The 19262-nt window shown below is 40.2% G+C and overlaps 2 protein-coding genes across 3 annotated transcripts in view; one reads left to right on the forward strand and one right to left on the reverse strand.

Moving 5' to 3' along the window:
* SMC4 (structural maintenance of chromosomes 4) overlaps positions 1 to 6305 on the forward strand; it is a 34792-nt gene extending 28487 nt beyond the window's left edge. The window contains exons 18-24 of the mRNA XM_044770939.2: positions 1347 to 1536; positions 2759 to 2903; positions 3454 to 3627; positions 4261 to 4443; positions 4596 to 4828; positions 5372 to 5555; positions 6035 to 6305. Of these exons, the coding sequence (XP_044626874.2) occupies positions 1347 to 1536; positions 2759 to 2903; positions 3454 to 3627; positions 4261 to 4443; positions 4596 to 4828; positions 5372 to 5555; positions 6035 to 6187 (1262 nt within the window). The 3' untranslated portion in view covers positions 6188 to 6305. The remainder of the gene's footprint in view (positions 1 to 1346; positions 1537 to 2758; positions 2904 to 3453; positions 3628 to 4260; positions 4444 to 4595; positions 4829 to 5371; positions 5556 to 6034) is intronic.
* A 3197-nt stretch (positions 6306 to 9502) lies between these two features.
* Positions 9503 to 16437, reverse strand: TRIM59 (tripartite motif containing 59). Of its 2 annotated transcripts, none has more exons than XM_044770942.2 (3): positions 16220 to 16437; positions 15342 to 15419; positions 9503 to 11466 (listed from the first exon to the last, which is right to left on the reverse strand). In XM_044770942.2, the coding sequence occupies exon 3, from the start codon at positions 11461 to 11463 to the stop codon at positions 10252 to 10254; it is 1212 nt and encodes a 403-aa protein (XP_044626877.1). In that variant the 5' UTR covers positions 11464 to 11466; positions 15342 to 15419; positions 16220 to 16437; the 3' UTR covers positions 9503 to 10251. The 2 variants fall into 2 exon arrangements, with proteins under 2 accessions (XP_044626877.1, XP_044626878.1); XM_044770943.2 differs by having other exon boundaries at positions 15342 to 15744; positions 16220 to 16326.
* Positions 16438 to 19262: the final 2825 nt, after the last annotated feature.

The raw sequence follows: 19262 nt of genomic DNA on the forward strand, positions 1-19262 counted from the left end.
AACAGTTGTTAGAATTAAACTGAATAGATGAGGAAAGATCAGGCTGAAAGAACTCTGATAATGTAGGACAAAAAGTGAAATGACAAGTTAAGGAGATTTGGAGACTGGAAATTCCCGCCTACCTAACAGGAGAGAAGAGACAATGGGGAGAGCAAGCCACAGTGAAGTCCTTATCTAATCCTTTTCTCTCAGTGAGTCCTACCTCCTTCCTCCTGTGCCAAATGTCCATATACCTTCTAGAGGAACTTTATGGGACTCTTTCCATAAGTTAGCTCAGTGTTTCTCTTTACCTTTCTAGACATAACATATTCTTGGTAGCATGAACTCCTCACCTTTCTGCCTCCTTTTCTCCTTCCTGTTTTGTATAGTGATTAGGATTCAAATTATAAAATAGAATCCACTCTGGCTAGTGTAAATAGCATTTGTGTAGTTACCCTGTGTGTGTGTGTGTGTGTGTTTAAGAAACTATTAGATTGTTTACAGAATCACTGGGATGGCTAAAGAAAGAAATTCTAGGTTGAACATTCAAGAATAATTTCCAGAGCTACTCTACAGAACCACAGAAGAGCTATAACTGCCTCTTCTCTGACTGGAAGGTCATCTCGCAAACTGGGAAGATGACACTACAACTACCAACCACAGAAGCACATCGCACCATCAGAGTTAATGCTACTCTCTGACTATTCACAAAGCTTTTGGCTGGACACCAGAACCTCCAGTGCCACCAAGAAAATTCAAACTTCTCTGTGATTGCTTGCCAATAGAAATATGTCCAATTCATCACTTCGCCTTCCAAATTATGTGAATTCTTTTGATTGAATGGACCTAAATTATGTCTGAACCTAAATTATGGTACAAGGGAATCTAGGGAGTGTGGCTTTAGCTGTCTGTGCCACAGAGAAGAGTGCCAGTTCATCCTCTCCCCTACTGTCTCGTCATAACATGTGGAGGACTCTAAATTAGGCTCGCAGAGTAAACCAGTTTCTTCACCATGGGCAGGTTAATGGTCAGGCACATAGTCTCTGTAAGGGTGAAAATTATTGAGACCAATAGTCAAGCAAGTACCCTAAGAAAAAGTTGAAAAGAGCTTTAGGGCATGGAGCCATTAAGAAAGAAATAGGTTCTGTTCATGGCCCAACCGGAGAATTTAACTATGTGTTGTTGTAGAGCCGTTTGTTTTGACATAAAGTGTTGTGAGGTTTTTTGAGGTACTTTTTCCTAAATGTCTCAAATTTCTTCTTTTGCATGCTTCAGATTAAGTTATATTGACTGAAGAAATTTACATCTAACAAGTGACGCTGGTTAGCCTAGAAGCATAAATTAAGTTTTTTGTTTTTTTATTTCAGAATATGAGAATGTGGCTGAGAGAGCTGGGAAAGTAGAAGCTGAAGTTAAAAGGTTATACAATATCATCGTGGAAATTAATAACCATAAACTCAAGGCCCAACAGGACAAACTTGATAAAATAAATAAGCAATTAGATGAATGTGCTTCTGCTGTTACTAAAGCCCAAGTAGCAATCAAGACTGCTGACAGGTAGAGTGTGCGTCCTCCCCTAACCCGTCGTCCTCTGCTCTGCCTCCACAGCGGAGAGGCTCCTAGTCCAATTTAATGTCCTGTCTAACACAGTGTTACCTAATAGGGCTTGAGTAAGGGGAGACCTACAGTAAACACTTAGCATCAGACCAGTTTGTTTTTAAGAAGAGACTGGTACACAGGTGTGCCTTGGCAAAGCACAGTTGTACAACTCTCCAGTTCTTGTGAGGGCAGAGAAATCAGTTTGCTTTCTCCAGCTGAGAGGAGTAGATGGGGATTGAATAGATCTAGGTCTTAGGAGAATAAGCGGGAAGAATGAGATCTCTTAGCAAAGTTAATTGTCTCGGTAACTTAAATGTTTAATTAACTATTATTCCATTGTCCCAACTCACAAAAAGTTTTTTATCCATTCATAGTTCTTGTTTTAAAATTGATTTTTAGAGTATTGAAGTGTTTCTAAAATAATTAAAGCTATGTATGTTTATAAAATGTTAGAATGGGGGCTGGCCCCGTGGCCAAGTGGTTAGGTTCACACACTCCGCTGCAGGCGGCCCAGTGTTTCGTTGGTTCGAATCCTGGGCGCGGACATGGCACTGCTCATCAGACCACGCTGAGGCAGCGTCCCACGTGCCACAACTAGAAGGACCCAGAACTAAATATACAACTATGTACCAGGGGGCTTTGGGGAGAAAAAGAAAAAAAATAAAATCTTTAAAAAAAGAAAAATGTTAGAATGTAAACAGCTGTTTTTTTAATCTAAAATCATAAATTAATTATATATAGATGATCTGGTTATTAAGTTATTCCAGTCTTTTGCTCAAGGATAAAGGTGCTAATAAGCCATTTGTTTATGTTAGGAGCAGAAGTTTATATAGCTTCATGGGTATAGAGATTTAAGAATCTCCAATCTGACAAGAAAATGACAATATAATAATCCAGTGGACAACTTTGTTTCATAATCTAAGATTGGATGATATTAGAAGCCTGTATAAGTAAGTTTTGTTGATTTATACTGAGTTTAATTTAAAAAATACAGTAATCCCACAAGTGTATGTATAAACATATAAAACCAATTCAAGGATGGTTTAGTAAATCATAAACTTTTAAATCTATGAGAGAATAAAAAGACACATAATGCTGTCAAAAGTTCTTTTCATAGGTTTTCAGAAGCAGAATAACAAGTACACGTTTTACCACATTTTTAATCATTTTGCTTGTTTAGAAATCTTAAAAAAGCTCAAGACTCTGTCCTTCAAACAGAGAAAGAAATAAAAGATACTGAGAAAGAAGTAGATGACTTAACAGCAGAGCTAAAAAGTATTGAAGACAAAGCAGCAGAGGTCATACAGAGCACAGATGCTGCAGAGGTGAGACTTGGGCAAGGGAGAGGATGGTGTTTGAAACAATTTAAAGAGTTGGCTATGTGACATCAGTGCCTTGCATAGTAAGCACTCCATAGCTTAACTTTTATAACTATATTAACTTTGTACAATAAAAATATGAGTGCTGGGGCCCTCCCCATGGCCATGTGGTTAAGTTCCTGTGCTCTGCTTCGGCGTCCCGGGGTCTTGCCAGTTCAGATCCTGGGTGCGGACGTGGCACCACTCATCAGGCCATGCTGAGGCGGCGTCCCACATGGCACAACCACAGGGACCTACAGGTAGAATATGCAACTATGTACTAGGGGGTTTGGGGGAGAATAAAAAAAAAATTGGCAACAGTTGTTAACTCAGGTGCCAATCTTTAAGGAAAAAACAGAATACGAGTACTGTATTGTAACTTGTCTGTAAATAAAAAAGTTTGAATTTAAAATGAAAAGGGCATGGAGAGAGATTGCCAGATTTCATTGTAATGTGAAAATGCCTGTTCTTGTTATTTGGGAAGGTCATGTCTGTAGCAGTTCTTCTTGGTTTTTAGGAGTCCTTACCAGAGATCCAGAAAGAACATCGTAATTTACTTCAAGAACTAAAAGTAATTCAAGAAAATGAACATGCTCTTCAAAAAGATGCACTTAGTATTAAGTTGAAACTTGAACAAATAGATGGGCACATTGCTGAACATAATTCTAAAATAAAATATTGGCAAAAAGAGGTGAGATTATTACCGTTTAGTTAAATATAACTTGAAAATATCCTTTATGGGGGCCGGCCACGTGGCCGAGTGGTTAAGTTCACAGGCTCAGCTGCAGTGGCCCAGGGTTTTTGCTGGTTCAGATCCTGGGCCCCCGGACACAGCACCACTCATCAAGCCACGCTGAGGCAGCGTCCCGCATGCCATAACTAGAAGGACCCAGAAGTAAAAATACACAATTATGTACCTGGGGGTTAAAATATTCTTTATGAAAAAGGGTTGGGGTTTTTGTTTTATGTGTGTTTTTAAGGTACAGTGTGATTCTTAATTCCATGATATACTCACTTCTCAAATGTATAGGAAACAATAATATAATTATTATATAGAAAAACCTGAGTAATGCTTAGAATTAGTCAACATTTTCACCCCAGGGCTGACTTGGCGATTTTAACAAAAAGGCTGTATGAGCACTTTGGAACCCCAAAACTATTTTTCTTGAAGTCTTTTGAAAATCAGTTGATACACAAATTAGTCACAACTCCTTATTGTATGTTGTTTTAATAGGTAGGTAATTTGTCATATTGTTGACTTTTTTTTTAAACGTTAATTTTAGTAGTGTGCCTTCCCTAACTCTCACCTAAATTGAACTTTTAGATTTCAAAAATATCATTGCACCCCATAGAAAATAATACTGTTGAAGAGATTTTGGTTCTAAGCCCAGAGGATCTCGAAGCAATCAAGAATCCAGATTCTATAACAAATCAAATTGCACTTTTGGAAGCCCAGTGTCATGAAATGAAGCCAAACCTTGGTGCCATTGCAGAGTATAAAAAGAAGGTATGAACGAACTATTAATGTATAATAGTCGGGAGTTCTTTTTAGTCTTTGGCTTACATTGCAACCTTTAATTTTAAATAATTAGCAATGTTGATTTTCATCTCAAATTTCTAACTTGAGATGTTTATCTCATGGTAATATTCTTTTCATAGGAAGAATTATATTTACAACGAGTAGCAGAATTGGACAAAATTACTTGTGAAAGAGATCATTTTAGACAGGCATATGAAGATCTTCGGAAGCAAAGGCTTAATGAATTCATGGCAGGTTTTTACATAATAACAAATAAATTAAAGGAAAATTACCAGATGCTTACTTTGGGAGGTGACGCTGAACTGGAGCTTGTAGACAGCTTGGATCCTTTCTCTGAAGGCATCATGTTCAGGTTTGTAATTCTACTGAGTTTTGGAACCTCCTCTACTTATGTCTCTCTACATACTCTCCAATCTCTCAGTATTTTTTAGGTGTGGGATTTGAAGGTTATATCTACAACTTGTTTTATTTGATGATAAATACTACTTTGTTTGCATATTGGCAGTTTGCCACATAAATTCTGGACAAACAGCAAATATTGAATTTTACACACAATTTTTCTAATTCACCTTGTTTTAAAATTTTCAAGCCACTTCAGTTTAACATTAGGATTTGAAAATTGCAAAGTGAAAAACTGCGTTGTAAACAGGGAAAAATAGCAAGAAATACTTACTAGCCTGCTGTTTAAATCTTAAAATTTTGGTAGGCGTCCATATGTGTTCATCCTCCAATAACATTTTTATAAAATAACCCAACAAGAGTTTCGATTTGTGAAAAGCCAGTTAGAGATTCCTGAGGAAGGTAGTAGAAGCCAGTTATGGAAAACAGATCATGAAGTCTTAACTTTGGCTTTACAAGTAATTTGACTAATAAGAGATTTTCTTAATTATTTCAGTGTTCGACCACCTAAGAAAAGCTGGAAGAAGATCTTCAACCTTTCAGGAGGAGAGAAAACGCTTAGTTCGTTGGCTCTAGTGTTTGCTCTTCACCACTACAAACCCACTCCCCTGTACTTCATGGATGAGATTGATGCGGCCCTTGATTTTAAAAATGTGTCCATTGTTGCATTTTATATATATGTAAGTAATCATTTACAAGTTTCCATTCTAAAAATTTTGTGAGTCCCTAAACATTACACATGGAATTGTTTGACTTAGTTTCCTTCTTTTGAGCTTTTTGCCTGTTCTCTTAATTCCATGTCGTATGATATCAAAGGAGACCAAGTCCTTTTTTTGAACCGAATATTTCCAATTTGGACAAGTAAAATATAAATTAGCAATGTAAATTAGTAGATGAAACACAGCTAGAATCTCATCTCCTGCCTAGATCTTTTTTCCACTAGAAGACTTCTATGCAACTTTGCTTCCAAAAATACCCAAATTCTTCTCAAACCCAAATACTGTTTCATGAATTATCCATGCCATCATTCTTACACAAGTTAATTATCAATGTAATGTTGAATTTATTGCCCAAAAACTATTTCAGGGAAGTAAAGCTTAGATGTTTATTATATGATTTACCTGTTATTACTTAATGTTTCTTATTTCTTTCTTTTTAGGAACAAACAAAAAATGCCCAGTTCATAATAATTTCTCTTCGAAATAATATGTTTGAGATTTCGGATAGACTTATTGGAATTTACAAGACATACAATATAACAAAAAGTGTTGCAGTAAACCCAAAAGAAATTGCATCTAAAGGACCTTATTAAACTTGTTTTATTGGACTTCTCAAATTGAATCAACATAGATTCAGTGTATTGTATTACTGATTTTCTATTTGTAAAAGATTATAAATTTAAAAATTATATAAAATGTATAAGATAAATACTCCTGATCATATAATTGGATTCTATTTTATGCTGTTAAGAGACATATTACAAGTCTAATAAAATATTCTCTCCATCTGCTTCTAGGAAATTCTAAAAATCTGACAACTTTGTAAATGGCAGAGTGTGGAGAAAATTAAGATGCCGGGTGGGGAGGCCGGCCCCATGGCCGAGTGGTTAAATTCGCACACTCTGCTTTGGCAGCCCAGGGTTTCACCAGTTTGAATCCTGGGCACAGACATGGCACCACTCATCGAGCCATGCTGAGGTGGCGTCCCACGTGCCACAACTAGAAGGACACACAACTAAAAATACACAAGTGTGTGCCATGGGACTTTGGGGAGAAAAAGGAAAAATAAAATCTTAAAAAAAAAAAAAAAAAAGACGCCGGGTGGGTCAGGTGACTTACTGTTAGTCCCAAATTGCTACCGGCAGAGTTAAAAGTCTATTAGTTGATGAACAGTGAAGTTCCAAACTAGATCGTCTTGTCAAGATGCAGCATACCCTCGTGAACCTTTGACCTACACAGGAAAAGCCTGCCAACTATTATTGTATAAATTCTTAAGGTAATTCCACTTAATTTGCTAATTTAGACGACCATTATATTTATTACTCAGATACTAGGAACAATTTCTTTGTAACCAGTCATTCTGAAATATAAGGATGAGAATTTAACTATCTTATGTTATTCTAAAACTTGATGTGTATTTAAAACACTCGCAAGAGGGCCAGCAAACAGACAATGTCTAAATATGACTAGAATATCTCATAAAGTTGAATAGGAAAAATACTCTAAGAAAATCACTGTAGGGGCTGACCTGGTGGTGCAGTGGTTAAGTGCACATGTTCCACTTTGGCAGCCCCAGGGTTCACCAGTTCAGATCCCAGGTGCAGACATGGCACCGCTATCAGGCCATGCTGTGGTGGGCATCCCACATATAAAGTAGAGGAAGATGGGCACGGATGTTAGCTCAGGGCCAGTCTTCCTCAGCAAAAAGAGGAGGATTGGCAGCAGTTAGCTCAGGGCTAATCTTCCTCAAAAAAAAAAAAATGAAAAACACTATATACTAAAATACCATATACTTATACTAAAAATACTAAAAGAAAAAACACTAGTTACTTCATTGAAAGAATGAAGTATATAGGGGTTAACTTCTACTATAAATGGAAATAAATATGAAATACTGTTTGCCTATCAAATTGTCAGGGTTTTGTTTTTGTTTGGGTTTTTTTTACACTAGTATTAGCTCAAGAATATTATAATACTATTGGAAATAAGTTGGCAACCACTTGGTTTTCAGAAGGAATTTTAGTATTGAACTAAAAGTGTTTGCCCTAGCTATTCAATTTCCAGATATTGATCCTGAAGGAATTAAGGGTTAGCTTGTTACTCAGTAGACCATTGCTTAGGTACTAAAAATCCAACAGACAGTTTTATCATATAACATAGTCATTAAAAGTGTGAACACATGAGCATGGACTTAAAGCAAGATCTGAAACTCAAGTATGGGCATTTGTTTTAAATCAAGATTGTATAAGGAAAGTGGAACTGGAAGAAGCTATAATGAAGTGCTTTTTCATTGGTTGAGAGTAGAGATGAATGGAACTTAATACTTTTATTACATTTTAATAACCAGTGGAATAGCAGCGCTTAGTATGAAGTTTTAAAGAGTTAAAATACATAATACCCATAACCTACATGAAAATTCCAAGCTGCCACTCCTGAGTTTGAGCTCCCTATGAAGCCACTCAATACAAATAAAATATCAAAATGAGTTTATTAAAATATATACTTTTGTTATACAGAAAACAAAAATATTTCAAGATTATATACTTTAAATTCTACAATCTCATCTCGGTAAAAAATTTTTTAAAAAACAGCATTTATAAGAATCAGTTATTTACTATATTCATGCACACTACATAAAATTCATCAAAAAATAAAGTTTTGTCTACTAAAAAGTTAGAAAATATGTCAAACCTAAAAAATTAATAGGCATATGCTTCAATTTTTAGCTACAGATGATTCTTAGACATGAACAGAAGGCCTGCTTTAATAAAACTCTCGGCTTATTTAAATCCTTGAAAGGCTGCATGACAGCATGAACTCTGGAAAGAATACACTGGGTCTCCCATATACTAGCTCTATGGCTTTGGGCAAATTACTTTTGTGTCTCTTTTGTACAAAAGTAGCGGTTAATACCTACTTCAGAAGTGTGAGATTAAGTGCTTGACAGCTAACATACATTTCACTACTTACTAGTATTTACATGTATTCCAAAAGTACCTGGCATTTTTGTGTTGTGACTAATACTTAAATCAGTGCAACTTTGGTCTAAAGCTAACATGTATTTATATTTCTCTCATCTCAGTAGCTGAATGTATATTTTCCCTATCTCCATTACACCCTCCAGATGTTCTTGGCCCCCATACAATACAGTCTTGTGCCACGTAACGATGTTTCCATTCATGACCGACTGCATATATGACGGTGGTCCCATAAGATTAGTGCCATATAGCCAAGGTGTGTAGTAGGCTATACTGTCTGTTTGCATTGGTGTTTGCAGAAGGACAAAATTGCCTAACGAAGCATTTCTCAAAATGTATCTCTGCCGTTAAGTGATGCATGACTACGTTAATTGTGCTAATTTGTGCTAGGGATATTCTGGTTCTGGTCACAAACTGACAACACAGCCGGCTGTCTTAATATTCAGACTTGTTCTTCGCAGATAAGACCTTAGGAATATTTTGGAACTAGTGCCCTGAACACAGCCATATGAATTCATTAGAATTTACATGTAATCTGTAGGACCAGGAGCATTCCCTAATCTGACCTGGAAAGTCTTTTAAATTAAGTAAAGCACCTAGAGGTGTGATCCAAGAGCAATAGCCAGTTTGGAATTTCTGGAAAGCAAACGAGGTTGTATTTGGGTTACAGTTGTGTGGACAGAAGGGCCAAAACTACAACAAACACTCCAATTCCAGTCCCTGCTAATAATAAGGGAATTATCAAAGGGATCTGACTTAATAGCTAGGTAGGCTCCCTTTTAAGCAAAATTCAAGGAAATAAGATTAAAATTATTGCTATTTTGGCATTAGCATAAGGGAATGTTTGGCAGAAAATTTAAGATAATTTTTTAAGACAAATACAATGAACATGAGTCATCTAAATCTGATGATGAAATATATCAACAATGATTCCATTTTGTAACATTTTAGTTTTTATCCAAGAACTGATTTGACAAGACTTAAAACACTACATAAATTCTAATACAATCCTAAAACAATTTACACAAACCACAGAATATGACAAGTATTAGAAAATGTTGCTGTTCTGTATCTGATAAACATTTTAGGGCTCGCAAATCTTATCTGAAACAATGTGTGGATCAGGTGTGTTTGATGAAAAGCATCTTTAAGCAGTCTTTTATCACTTTTAGACTCTGCTGCTTGAATTTAAAACCTCTTCTCACCATCTCACCCATTCAAAAGCTTCCAGCCACATCAAAATAAAGGTGTATGCACTTCCAGAATTTTGCCATCTTTGAATCCAAAAGCTACATAATATATAAAGAACTGCAAAGTCAGCCACTACAGTATAGGATAATGTTCAAAGACGGTATTGGTACAAGAATGCTTAAATGTCACCACCATAGTAAGTAAACCTCAAGCCAATGAGATCATGCATTAATATGCAAGGAATTACTACATTTTATTCTAGTTTTCAGATGTCTGAAAACTGGAGACATTCTGCCTCATTTCTAACCTTGACACATTATTTCTATCCAACAGCAGCATGAAAGGCTTAACATATTTGTGTGTTGCAACTCTACTAAGTTTAGTTTGCTGTTTTATTTATCCACGCTACCCCTAGTTCTCCATTTAGCCATGGTTATCAGTCTCTGCTGTACAGAATAAGCCTATTTAAACAATTCAGACTTGAATTTTCAATGAGAAGCTATTTTCCACATGAATTCCTTCAGTAGATATAAAGAGTGACATAGTATATTCTTTAAATCATGAAGATTGTTAGATAAACTTTGGTAAACAGACAGAGAGACTTCAGAAAAACATATTGAAGTGATTTCATTTAAAAAGGTTATTATGTGTTGGTTAAAAAAGAGGATCAACATCAATATCAGTGAAATCAGTGTAACTATAACAATGTTTAGAATCTTAAAAAATTCAACTTCTCTTTCATCCTTATCAGACCAGGAACATGACATCCTTTTTGAAGAAATTTTCATTTCAGGAATGAGAAGTTTCTTGATTTGTCCAATTTCCGTTCTGCTCCAATCTTCTTTCAATACTTGGCTTACTCGAGGATAAATTTCAACAGGCTGGAGCTCAGGAAGTGGTCTTCGTTTCAAGGTCTGCACACGTTGGCGGACATCATCAACTTTTTCAAGAAATTTAAGTGGCGACTCTTCTTGTAAAGATGTTGTCAATGTCATTAATTCAAGCTGCTGCTCTCTGATGTTTTTCATTCTTTCAATTTGTGGAGTATATTCTTGATTAATCAGATTGCCAACATTGCAGAGAGCACTGAGAAATTTTTTTTTTTTCTGTTCTAATGTATCACTAAGCTCCTTAAAATACTGGAGAATAACTTCCTTATCACCTTGGACCACTTTCTCCGAATGAGATTTTTGTTCTTCCAGCTTTTCAATAAGACAAGTAAGATGTGTCCAGTGTGTGTCAGTTAACTGTTCGAGCAGTTTTTGAGGAGTGTCCTTTTCCTTCAGATAGGCACTCTGAAGATCATCTATAGGATGACCATGGTGCTGACCTATCGTAAGGCAATGACCACATACCAATTTTTTATCTAGTAGACAGTAAACATTTAATGGTTGCCTATAATGTTCAGGGCAGGTGATGATGTCTGGATGGTCTTCCTGCTGGTACTTTTCAATAATGGCTCTTAATGCAAAATTAACAGGTAAAGATTCAATGCCAGTTGGAGCAATTTCAATAATACTTCTGCAATTAGGGCATTTGAGTGGAATTCGTAAAGGTCTCCATATATAAAAGTTACCAGATGCCTGAAGAACGTTTTCTAAGCAGTTTCTACAAAATGTATGAGAGCATGGGAGTACACGAGGATCTTCAAAAATACTGTAGCAAATGGGACACGTTAACTCATCCTCAAAGTTGTGCATTTCCTGCCAAGAGAAAAAAGTATTTTAAGTCTACGTATAACAAAGACAGCTGCAGATACTGTGTCAACCTCCAAACTGTTACTATATTGTGCTTGTCACTTAAGAGGATAATTAAGGTATTTACTAAGATTTTTTAAATGTAGCTTTCTAAGTAATGCAATTCCTAATATATAATATTGAATATTTGATCATCTTTAAGAGCTTGTTTACTTTGGGACAAAATTCATGCTAAACAAAATTCTAATTTATTCATAGTAAAATGTTTCAAATTAAAAAGTTAAGTTTGTTTCTATGTAATGAAGACTAAGAAAAATTCAAAGTGTTCTATTGAAGTCTACTTAATGATTGTAACTATTCTGTGCAACTCTTCACATGTTTAGATGCTCAAATCAAAACTCTACACAAATAATGAATAGGCAAGACTCAAGATATTTTTATTAAATAAATTAGGCTTAGCAAAATTATATTCTTTAATTCAAAAGAAGGATTCATGCTCCCAGTTGGCTCAACCATAATTTCCAAAAGCAAGTTATTAAATTTCTCTAGTAATTGTTGCTATAAATTTCTTAGCTTCTTGAATTGGAATACTAGTGTGCTTAAAGGCCAGGATCAGCACAGTGTAGTATTCTAAAGTAATAATTTTAATTTGAAGATTTGCATTAAGTCCTTCCGCTAAAACTCAGTTTGAAAGATGAAGTGTTGATTGTGATAACTACAGCATTAGTGGTAAAGAACACCATTAGTCATCTTTCCTTCATGTAGAAATCCAGCAACAGTTCAGAGACTCTGTGACACAAGTGAACTTGACCTCTTGGCAAGCTATTATTGACATTTCCCGCAAGAGAAGCCCTACCCGCTCTTAGAGTCCGCCTTTGTGCCTAACCTCAATGCACACCTTACTTGGCCCTGGCAGAGAAGAATCAACTTCCACCACTGTTTAAAAGAACCTTACAAAGCAAAACAAAAAGCTCAAGTGCCCTTCATGTAAAATATAGAAGTTTCCAGATCTTCCTCTATAAAACTAAGCTTTAAGATAAACGTTTGAGAAAAGACCTACAAATAACTAATTGTCCTTTTAATAAACATAAAAACTCCTTTAGACTTTTTAGCTCGATGCTCCTTATCTTCATTTGCAAAAGCAAACTCTTCGTCACCCTTCAAGTCTCAATTTGAGCCCCGCCGCCTCCCCAGATTAGGCCCCCTATTAATCTGCGCCTCTACTGCAGAGCACTTAACTGGATTTTATTTAAAAGAATTGTGTAGTATTTTTCTATACATTAGAATGTGTTAGCCTGCAATAAGGACAGGAATTGTGTCTAAGTATATAACTTGACACACGGTACGCACTCACTCGATACTGGTTGCATAAACAATGCTCCTTTAGAGACCAAGGTTAATAAAATATCAGATTAGTTTTGTTTTTTTTGAAATAGCAAAATCTCTACTTAGCTTAAGAAAAGCTATAAACAGGAGAGTTATCAGAAAACACTCCATTCAGACTGACAGTATTCAGAACCCTAATGAGCCAAGATTGGTCAGATAGAGGCTAAGCTTGAAATGTACAGCATACCAGGCAACAGCAGTAATTGGGCGGCAGCTTAGAAGATGACATTCATTGCACATAAATGCAAGTGAATGCATGTTGGAAAGACTTTACATAATGAGCCCTTAGAATCCAACCTTTCCCTCTGAAGCTTCTCTCCCAAGTCCTGTTCTCAAAAAGGTAGAAAACATTGCCTCCGAGAACCCATTTACCCATGTAGGACCCCAAAAGCTCAACTTTCTTTAGAATGAAGATATTCACCACAAGATTGTAAAGAAAACGTCATCTCCTAAGCCTATATAAAATGGAAGCAACTATCACGGTCTCAAAAACTACTCCCATACTATGTGCAATTTTTTTTTCTTTTTTTTTTTTTAAGATTTTATTTTTTTCCTTTTTCTCCTCAGAGCCCCCCGGTACATAGTTGTACATTCTTTGTTGTGGGTCCTTCTAGTTGTGGCAGGTGGGACGCTGCCTCAGCGTGGTTTGATGAGCAGTGTCATGTCCGCGCCCAGGATTCGAACCAACGAAACACTGGGCCGCCTGCAGCGGAGCGCGCGAACTTAACCACTCAGCCACGGGGCCAGCCCCAGTATGTGCAATTTTTAATAAAATTTGATCAGAAACTTTTGTTTAACTTGAAGATACAGAAATCAAACTCTACTCTGACTACCCTCATCTTGCTGATTTGTTAAAAAGTGATTTTAGGGCTGGCCCGGTGGCACAGTGGTTAAGTGCACACATTCCACTTTGGCAGCCTGGGGTTCGCCGGTTTGGATCCTGGGTGTGGACATGGCACGGCTCATCAAGCCATGCTGAGGTGGCATCCCACATGCCACAACTAAAAAAATACACAGCTATGTACCTGGGGACTTTGGGGAGAAAAAGGAAAACTAAAATCTTTAAAAAAAAAAAAAAAGTAAAATAAAAGTAACCCATGTAAAATGTTACTCTCCTCCAATGACTACTACAAGCCCAAGTAAAAATTGAAAACTTAGCTCAAGACTTTCTGCTTCCTTTGTAAGTCACTGAGATATAGGAATATAAAAACTAAATATTTTCAGAACGAAACCTGAGGGTAAATCATCTACTTGTAAATCACTTCACAAATTTCCTGTGATTAAGTGTGAAGAACACACTCCTGAACTTCCGAACTTTTTATGCAGTTTCTCCAGAGGGCTGACTTCCTGTGGAGCGTCCAGTGCTGAACCAGCACACCACGGATGGTCAGCGCTGACAACAGACGCGGAGAATGAAGCAGGACCGACATGTCGTACCCATTCTCCCATGTACACCATTTTTTAGGTTTTAACTCACTAATGTGTTACTGCCTTTCATCTCTAAACATCAATGGTTATAAAATATTACATCTTACAACTCCTGAAGAGAAATTACACTGCCCACATCACAGCGTTGGACGGCTTGCTCTTGGATTTAGACTGAGTCAGCTGTAAGTCTGGGAAAATTCAAAAGGTGCCACCACCCAGACTGGAGCTCCCATCTTTGTGGCCCTGACTGATAAAAAGCACATTTCACACAAGTCAAGACTTACTTTAGAAATACTACAATTGTGCTACATATATACACATAGGGCAAGATTTTTAAAATACTGTTGTACATATAAATAAAGAAAAATAATGAAGGATCACCCTAACTCTTTCAACTTGAAATAAAGAAAAATCCCAAGGTCAGACGTGATTTTAACTGTGCCCGTTTGTACTATTTTCCCACATTTTGACATCAACCTGTTTCCCCAAACCAAAAAAGAAACTACTAATGCAACTTAACAAGGAACTCAAGTGAGAAGTTAAGGTTTTCATTGATTTTTTTATACTTTTCAAAGTGAAAACACAGCTGGTGGAAAACGTTCAGCAATATGTTTGCTCAAAGGCAATGTTAAAACAAACATTACCTAAAAGCCAAATTTCACTTTGCCAGACTAGTTAAATCTTGATACCTTACTTCAAAGGCTAGCTACTTGCTCATTAAAAAAGAATGCACATCAATATGTAAATACGTAATAAAAAGGTGTCCGGATAACTTAATGAATGCAATCTGCAGATTTGTACGGATAAAATGATACCACGTGTGTATGAAGATGTCAACATACCTGTCAGATTTCTAGAAGAGTACACAAGAGCTAACGACCAAGGAAAGCTCAGAAGAGGGAGGAGTTTTTCACTTTATGCTCCTTCTATATGGTTTGAATTTTACACACCACCAATATCTATCTTTTTGCAAAAGACTTAAAAATTTCACTTACAGTTTAAATCATACACTCAGTAAAAGTTCACTGACAATTTCTTTCATATTCACTTAATCTCCCAGAGCTTACCTACTTTGATGATCTTCTGGCTTGCAGACGGAATACACTTTATCTTCTCCAGCTTTTTCAGATTCTTTTATTCTAAAACTAAAACAGTTTTAAAGTTTCAGATTTACATTCTCAAGAAATACATTAACTACGGCATCCCAGGAATGGTTACTCCACTGCCTCTGACGTTCACCTTCTCTGCCTCAGGCGTTTTGAGAAAAGCAGTGACAAATATCAACAGTTGTTGGAGCAGCAGGAGAGGTGTCACTCGTACCTTGAAGATCCCAACAATTCTGTGACCAGATCACTCGTCACAAAGGACCTCTTTCCGCAGCGTCGTTATCTCATGAGCTCTCGAAAACACTCGTCAACAACGGTGACGAGGGGCCCAACATTCACGCTCATTTCAATCGCTTAAAGTTAACTGGAGGACAAGACGCACCCCCGGGAGGGACACATTTTGCCAGTTTGAAGTGATAAATGTTAATTTAGGTCATTCCCATCCAAACGTCTGCCCATCCCCGTCCCGCCCCTGAAATGCTGGGGGACCCTGGGCCCGTTCTGCCCGAGGCCTCAGGACCGCGGCTGGGCCGTGAGACACGGGCGACCGCCCCTCCTCCCCTCCGCCCCTCCGCCGGTCCTCCCCTCCGCCCGTCCTCCCCTCCTCCCCTCCTCCCCTCCGCCCCTCCTCCCCTCCGCCCGTCCTCCCCTCCTCCCCTCAGCCCTCCCGAGGCGCCGGCCCCGCCGCCCCCGGACGGCCAGCTGCCCGCAGGGACCACGGCGCCTGTGCGGCCGGGCGCGCGCGGGGCCCCTCCGCTGGGCAGCGAGCCCTCGACTCCCGCATCGCAGCCAGCGGGCCGGCGCCGCCCCCGGGACCAGGCCCCGCTCCCCGGACTCACCGCTCGACGGGCGCCCAGGCCGACCAAGCGCCGGCCTCCAGGGACGCCGAGACCGCGGCGCCGCGCGCTCCGCCCTCGGGCCGGCAGGTGCTCAGGCGGGCGGGGCCTCGCGGACCCGACGGCGCAAGCGCAGTCTCCGCGCAACATTCAACTGCGCAAGCGCCGGCCAATGGGAAAGCGCGGGGCCGCCGTTCGAAAGTAAACGGCCGGCTGCGCGCGCCGGGGCGGGGTCGAGGCTCCGGCAGCTCCGTGCGCCTGCGCTCTGCGAGCCCGCCCCTCTGGGAGCCGGGGCGCGCGGCCGGGGTGGGTGGGCGCGGAGGCGCTTCTGGCGGCGGCTCCCCGGCCGGGCTCACGGTGGGGCGGTGATGGCGCCGTGACCCGGGAGAGGCGAGCCTGGCGGCGGAGCCCCCCGGGGCGAAGACGCGTCGGAGCCCTTGAGCGGCGCCGGGCTCCGGCCCTGGCCCTGGCGCGCAGCGACGCCGTGGGCCGCCGCCTGCGGGAGCCTCCGCGCCGGCCCGAGAGCTGCGGACGGCCGGGGCCGCCGAGCCGGCGCGGACGAGCCCCGCACCCGCTCCGGACCTGCCGTTCGCGCTCCACCCGGGGCCTGTGTCCCCTCGGGGCCCCTGGAGTCAGAAGGCGGTTCTGTAGTCCTTTTCCCGCTCTTTCTTGAGAACCTTCCTCCCTCCCTGGCCCTGGACGCCCTGTCACTGCGGCCTCTCCTCCCTGGACCCTGCGGCCCCCTGACGCCAGGCAAGTGGCCGAGAGCCATGGGCCACGCAAACCAGAGGGTCAGGCCGGCCCCGAGGCTGAGCTACGGCACACGGGGAGCGCGGGGTGACAGGGCGGCCCTGGGCCGTAGACTCAGCTTCTGGAACACGGAACTGTAGGGGAGGAAGACATTGCATCTACCCACTCTGGGTCCTTCTGGCCGGCTGCAAATTAAATGCACATGAGACAATAACAGGAGAAAATTAAACAAAGCTTTATAACATGCATTCATGGGAGAGGCCCAGGCAAACTGAGCAACTCGCCAAAATGGCTGAAGCCACCACCTTAAGTATCATCTTCAGCTGAAGACAAAAGAGGATGTTGGGTGTGGGGAGGCCAGTTATGAGAGATGGCCAGAGAAGCACAGTAAACAAGAGCCAGGTTATTATGCAGGTTTAAGTCCTTGCCTTCCACATTGATAACAGTTTTAAGAGATAAGGTCATCCCCCCTTCTTCCTGGTACAGAGAGGGAGACACCTTTACAGATGGAGATTTCCTTTACAATGTGTCTCTTACAAAGGGTAACTTCTACTTTTCAGAGCTTCTGTCATGTTGTTACTGAACCAGGTTTGCTTGTACCCACGGTCCAGAAAGCCAAACACCAAGACGATGAGATTGCAGCAGAGAGAGGGTTTACTCACAAGGCAGCCACAGGACGAAGCGAGAGCCCGAGTCTCAAATCTGCTTCCCTGAAAATAGGGACTCAGGGATGTTTATGGGTTAGGGAGCAAGGTGGTCTGAAATGTGGAGATGGGTGACTGGAGGTGAGGAGAGGTGAGGGAATTGATGGTCTGCACAAGTGTAGTCAGACTCCACGCCTCTTCGTAGGACCCATGTTCACAAAATGGCAGTGCTAGCATGACCTGAGGGTGCAGTTTTTAGCCTCTTGACATCAAAAGGTTGCAGATTGGACATCTGCGTGGGCCCAGTTGATGAGTTAGTGGTCTCAACTGGCCTGGAGTGAAGGAGGTGTCCTAATTCCTGAAAAACAGCTCACACACCCATTACCGTGGTGACCCAGGCTCCAGGGAGATGTTATCTGAGGAGCCTGGTGGCAGTCAGATAGCATATTGCCTAAACAGCACAGTTAACAATGGGCGGGTTAAACAGCTAAAAGCTATCATCAGTAATTGCAAAAAGGAAAAGACTTTAGTAACTACTTAATCGTCAATGGCTGTTGCTGGTTTCAGTGTCAGCAGTTTTTAAAAGTAATCAGGACAAAATAATCATGCCACAGAGACACATTTTGGGGTGGCCAATTCCAGTCCCCCACAGTCCCGCCTTTGAAACTTTAAGAAGTTTCATGGTCCAGAAGCTGAGTGGTACATTGTTTCATCTCACTGAACACATTTCTTAGTCCTGGTGATAGATCAGTCCAGTTAAATTCATTTTAGAATGTGGTGATGCAGGTGGGCTCCCAAAGTTAGGCCTATATTGTGGAAACAAGCACTCAGGTTTTTTTGTTTGTTTGCGTTTTTTTTTTTTTTTTGAGGAAGATTAGCCCTGAGCTAACATCTGCTGCCAATCGTCCTCTTTTTGCTAAGGAAGACTGACCCTGAGCTAACATCTGTGCCCATCTTCCTCTACTTTATATGTGGGATGCCTACCACAGCATGGCCTGCCAAGCAGTGCCATGTCCGCACCCGGGATCTGAACTGGTGAACCCTGGGCCACCAAAGAGGAACGTGCAAACTTAACCGCTGCGCCACCAGGCCAGCCCCCAGCAGTCAGGTATCTAAGAAGAAGTATTTCTATGGAATTAAAAAGAAAAAAAACAAGGTTAACAGTTGGAGCAAGTTATAAACCAGTTCCTGAGCCCAGGGGGCAGCCAGTCAAGATTTCTAGATTTCTAGATGTCAGAGTCAAAGCACCTTTTGCAGCCTGAGACACCTCTGATGATGTCATCAGGTGTTCAAGTATCTTTCTGAGTGGTTTACAGTTTACACAGCAACAGACATGTATCTCTGTTAAGTTTATATCAAGTTGTTCAGCTTCAGTTTGCAAGGCTTCAGGGAAAAGGGCACATTTAGTTCTCAATGATTCCAAATGAAAATGATGGAAAAAATTGAGAACATTAGTTTGGAGATTTGTAGCCAGATATTTCAGGAGACTAGAAGTATTCAGGATCCAGTCCACTTCACAGGTAGAAAACAAAAACCTCAAAGACAATTAACAGAACTAGGATCTAATATCCACAAATATGTATTATGGTTTTTTACTGAAACATAATTATTCTCTCTAAAATCACCCTCATTTTTACCAAAGATAGCCAAAT

The sequence above is a fragment of the Equus asinus genome, chromosome 5 (assembly GCF_041296235.1).
Source record: "Equus asinus isolate D_3611 breed Donkey chromosome 5, EquAss-T2T_v2, whole genome shotgun sequence".
In the NCBI taxonomy this organism is placed as follows: domain Eukaryota; kingdom Metazoa; phylum Chordata; class Mammalia; order Perissodactyla; family Equidae; genus Equus; species Equus asinus.